This window comes from Morone saxatilis, unplaced genomic scaffold (genome assembly GCF_004916995.1).
Source record: "Morone saxatilis isolate NCDOM2014 unplaced genomic scaffold, NCSU_SB_2.0 Contig18, whole genome shotgun sequence".
In the NCBI taxonomy this organism is placed as follows: Eukaryota; Metazoa; Chordata; class Actinopteri; family Moronidae; genus Morone; species Morone saxatilis.
In genome coordinates this window covers 13,012,513-13,017,606 of record NW_023339740.1, presented here as the reverse complement: position 1 = coordinate 13,017,606, position 5,094 = coordinate 13,012,513, and the positions used below count along the sequence as shown (strand labels likewise).

At 39.2% G+C, this 5,094-nt stretch overlaps 1 protein-coding gene across 1 annotated transcript in view; it reads left to right on the top strand.

The window, feature by feature from the left end:
* Positions 1-5,094, top strand: part of scn8ab (sodium channel, voltage gated, type VIII, alpha subunit b) — a 48,896-nt gene that overhangs the window by 3,039 nt on the left and 40,763 nt on the right. Inside the window, exon 2 of the mRNA XM_035661150.1 lies at positions 909-1,246. Within this exon, the coding sequence (XP_035517043.1) occupies positions 965-1,246 (282 nt within the window). The 5' untranslated portion in view covers positions 909-964. The remainder of the gene's footprint in view (positions 1-908; positions 1,247-5,094) is intronic.

Here is a 5,094-nt window from a genome sequence, read left to right as displayed (position 1 = left end):
TATCACAAGACTCTTGGCTAACTTTACTTACACATCTAGCACAAATATCTTGGTCCTTTGCTTGTTTTACTTAAGATTGTTTGGCTCCTTATCATGTTGCACTGGGTCGATAGCAGATAATAGGCTTGTGTGAGCGTGTGTGCTATAGGAGCCACTTTCCTACTTATTTAATATCTATCACCAGCGAAAGTGCTTAGGAATCAACCATAGAGACTTTAAAACAAAAAAAAAACGATAACTGCAGACCAGGATGTTCATTCTCAGTGAGACCAGCAGTACTAACACATTCACATCACATCGTTAGATACACAGGAAATGTCATGAGAAAGAAATATCTCAAAATGCCAAGTAAGATGCATGTGAAGAAGAGAATCAGATAGATGAGTTCCTGGTGGGATAAAGAGCCAATCATTTGGGAGGAGAAAACCTGATACATCTGTGAGAGCAAAAGCAAATTCATTGCTGTCCACTGTATGTGCTGGGTACCTGAGCTTACCTTTGGGGATACAGGATAGGCTTTAGTCATTAAGGTTGATGGAGGGAGCAGAAATGTGCCCACTGATGTTCCAAATGTTTGCACTTTTTCAGCTTTATTTTGCTTTGTTTGCTGTCTCTGGCAGAGCTAGTAAATGCCATCTGTGAGGCTTTAAGCAACACTGAAACTGAAAAGGGGTGCAAAATAACTGGTTTAACATATGAATATGGCAAATAATGTTTTTAATTATAACCATTTGTTATCCTTTCATATTATTAATAAAATGACACTGGATTTGAAAAAAACTAATTTTAAAGGATGTTTTTTTTTAGTCATTCTTTTTTTCTTTTTCTTTTATCTATCACTTTCTTCTTTGCTCAGTACCTTATGCTGACTCTTCCTCCCTCTTTCACTCTCTCTCTCTTCCGCTCAGAGCTGGATGTCTGGGATGGAAAACAAATAAAGAGGAAATAGCTGCAGAATGAAAACATGGCCGCACCCCTTCTTGCACCCCCAGGACCTGACAGCTTCAAGAAATTCACCCCGGAGTCGCTTGCTAACATCGAGAAGCGCATCAATGAAGAGAAGAACAAGAAGCCACCCAAGCCCAGATCGGACAGTAGTCACCGCGACACATCTGACGAGAATGAGCTCAGGCCCAACAGTGACCTGGAGGCTGGGCGAGGCCTGCCCTTCATCTACGGCGATATTCCTAGTGGAATGGCCTCCACACCACTGGAGGATTTGGACCCCTACTATCTGAACAAGAAAGTGAGTTGTCACACTCACACAGGCCAAACACCACCACCCTCCCAACGTATATATAGTGAAACTCTGAAAGTCTGTTAAACCTTAACAAATGTATTATTCAGCGGCTGTGCAGATCCTTCAAATGGGCTAAATCTTTACCTTTTTCTCATGTGAAATTGCCAGCATTGTAAATCAACCATGGTAATATGAAATTCACTGACATAACAGATTCAGGTTTCATATCAATTTCAGTCAAAATGGAAGTTATTGTATTCACTACAGAGATAGGGAAATCATTATAGCAACGATGACCTTGAGGCCTTTAAGAGCTTTGGAGTACTTATTAGTCACTGCTACAGGGGCTTAGAGACAGTCACTGCATTATTCGGGTGCACAGGGGATCATACAAGGCCTGTGAGTTTTTTAGTACACCGTTACAATCAGAGCACAACTGAGGCCGAGGGACCGAGTCGCTCTGCTCCTGCAACATTGCAGGATTTCTGTGGTATGCAGTTCTCGGGCAGTGGTAATTCTCATAAAGGTTTTTTGCAGTGTTGATTAATTATCTGTGTTAATGCATGGTAAAGATGATGTAACATCCAGACAGGGTGACAAATTCGCCTTTATGCTCATATGCCATCAATGATATAACTAATTTAATTATTTTGTGAAAAAAAAACACACTTTTAGATGACTGCTCTGTGAAGTGCTCTGTTCAACAAATTGCCCAAGTATACAGCATTTATTTTCATCAGTGCAGTTGAGTAATAATTTACCTATGATTGTACTGTATGGGGCTGTTGCACTTAGCATCTGACTAGCTTAGCAGCAGTTTAGAACTAAACTGGACCTGATTGCTCTGTTAAAATTAACACAGGTTCAGCTGAGCCAGCATGCACTGGAGCAATGGAATGATCATTATCAAAAATTCATCCATGTTGCTTCACTGTTACTGGTGTTATTGTGATCTGCATTGTGTTCTGCAGTGTTTCCACTGTTGTTCACATTTCCACGTTGTTGTGCAATTCAAAATCAGTATGAGTGAATGCAAGCACACCGCGAGTGTTGATGTGTGCACAATTGTTGAGATTCCAACCCTTGACAGTGGTCTGATGACTTGATGCAACATTATTATCGAATTTAGTTCCACCAATGAATCACATTAACTGAGCAACTGTCTCCCTACTATGTTCTTCCTATCTGAAAACCCCCAAAACAGTATCAACAATCTGACAAATGTACAGTTTTGGCTTACACAGAAATTTATGGCAATTGGTCAGTCAATACATTTATGATTATTCACTATATACCTTTACTATACCTTTACATTACCAGCAAACTGACCACATGTGCTCCTTGCAGGCACTAGACTTGTGGCAGTGCATTAGCAATTTTTATTTTTTGTCAAATAATCAGTAACACTGCTGATGCCTTTAATTGTAATTGTATACGTTTTCCACTTGATATAGCGGTGCCTTCAAAAGAGCATAAATAATAAAAGACTGGAAATTTTAGAAATTTAAAAAATGACCTGAGCTGTATACATTTGCCCTTATACTGAATCTTATGACCTTAAACATTAAATTATATAATATATTATAAATAATTATCTCTGAACCACATCTTCTATTTGTTCCATAGGACTTGATTGAGTTTGGTGTTTCACAGTCGTTTTGGGAGATTTAAAACAGATATCATATCTAAAAATATCTATAAAAAACACATCTAAAATGAATCTTATCAGCATTGAAGGTCATGCCTGTGTTACTGTTATCCAAGCTGATATTGTAATTTTTCACCTCAGACTTTCCACACAGTCATCATCTCTACATCCAAGGAAAATCATCAATCTCCTATTTTCTCTTCAAATTCTTTATTTTTCTTATTAATTACAAACAAGGCTTCAAGACATTTTAGGCTTCTGTCCCCCACTAGTCCAACTGTAGTTTGGCACTGCACTGGAAAGAGGAATAAGGAGTGAGGGCTGAAGATGGCAGGAGAGGACAGGCAGTCGAGAGAAAAGGGCAGGAGTATGCTGTAGTACCTTCAGCTGTGTAGACGGGTGGAGTATTCAGTCTCCTGTGTGGTGGCGGTGATAATGTGTAAGAGAATCCGCGGCCTGTACAGCAGCAACAAGCCCAGTCAGCAGGACTGGCAATCTCGGCCAGCAGCACTCCCTCACAGGGCGGATGAAACTATCAAGTGTATGTGCCTTTTGTGATCTATTGATCCACGACCCTAGTTCAGTGGTGGCCACAGGAAGCGCCGCATTCTTGTCTTATTATCCTTCCCCACTTATTTCCCAGTGCTTACTTCTTTACCTCTCCTTACTTTTCCTCTGTGGCATCTCACTTTGGTGATTGAAGGGAAGTTGTTTATCATGGCCTCCACTCACAAGCTTCCTTTTTGGCTCAGCCATATGTGTGTGTAGGCCATTGAGAAATTGATATATCTAACAAGACATGATGATTTCAAAATAAGGTTTTTTGGATAGTTGATCAGAGCATAACAGATTGGCAACCTAGGCTCTATGTACAAAACTTAGATACAAGCAACTGCAAAGAGTCACAAAGCTTTCCAATACGTAAGCACGGTATGTTACTGTACATATTGTGTCTTTGTGCACTAAGCTTTAAAGCACAGTTTCTTATAGTTTATGTAAGAAACAATGCAGTGAACACAGACTAGTCACACTCAGCCCCCAGACAGGCTGAATGCGTCCCTCTTCCTCATTAACAGTATGATGGTACTGAAGATTATAAAGGATGCCATTTCTTTTCTAAAACTCTTTGGCTTCTGTGATGAATAATGTCATACACACATTATCTCCATGGTGTCTTTGTTGGATTATGAGTTAACTGATGTTTAAAGCCTCTGAACAAAATCGGTACTCATGTGCTGTTGGCTTAAATAATGTAAGTTATATGTTTATATTGAAGATGAAACAAACATATTGTTTTTGAAATATTAATTTAATAATCAAGTGATATAATGTATATATACATTAAAATGCCCTAGCTGCCCTGAAAACATGGCACATGGACTCCCAGTTAATTTTCTTTTCTCAAATTGTCATTGGCAGGAGTTATGAAATATGATAACGTCTGTATTATGTGTATGACAGGGTTAGGCTCCACAATAAGATCTACTGTACTGCACTGTGTTATTTCCAAATGGTTTTTGGTCAGAATTGTGTGCCACAGCTCACAGTCTTATAGATTTAGTGAATACTTCATTAGCTGGTACAAAATCCATCTGAATAACTTTTTGATAATGGATCATTCCTGCAGGTACACTAACGGATGTAGTGCCAACATGCCTATACAATATAGTATTATGTTTGATCCATTAGCAATATAACAATGGGCTTTATTGGCATTTGACATTATCAAAATTGTGTTGCAGTAGTTATGGCAACAGTGCCTAGCTTAAGAACATGTTTTTAGGGAATTTCAAAAGGGAAGGAAAGGGTACTTGGCTTTTAGACTGACAGCTAGATAGCTTATCTAACTATAAGGCTACTGCTTAACCCATATGCGTTTTTATTGTTCATTAGTTCTGACTTCTCTTCATTCTGCTTAGTCAAGATCTGCTAACTTCATCATACCTACCCATATGCTGTCAGGAGTCATAGGCTAAGACTTCACCATCTTACTATCATTCATGTCAATCATTTTCCTAATCCACTAATGTATTTACCCTTTATCACACCTGAGGAAGTATATTCATTCTTAGCATCCATTCCACCTCTGCTGTTCATACCCTCACCTTTCCAGGCTGCTCGTCTCCTCTACTCGACCGACGGTTATCCTATCAGTCACCATTGCACTGTATGTCAATGAGTGTGGCTAAGTGTGTGTGTGTGTGTG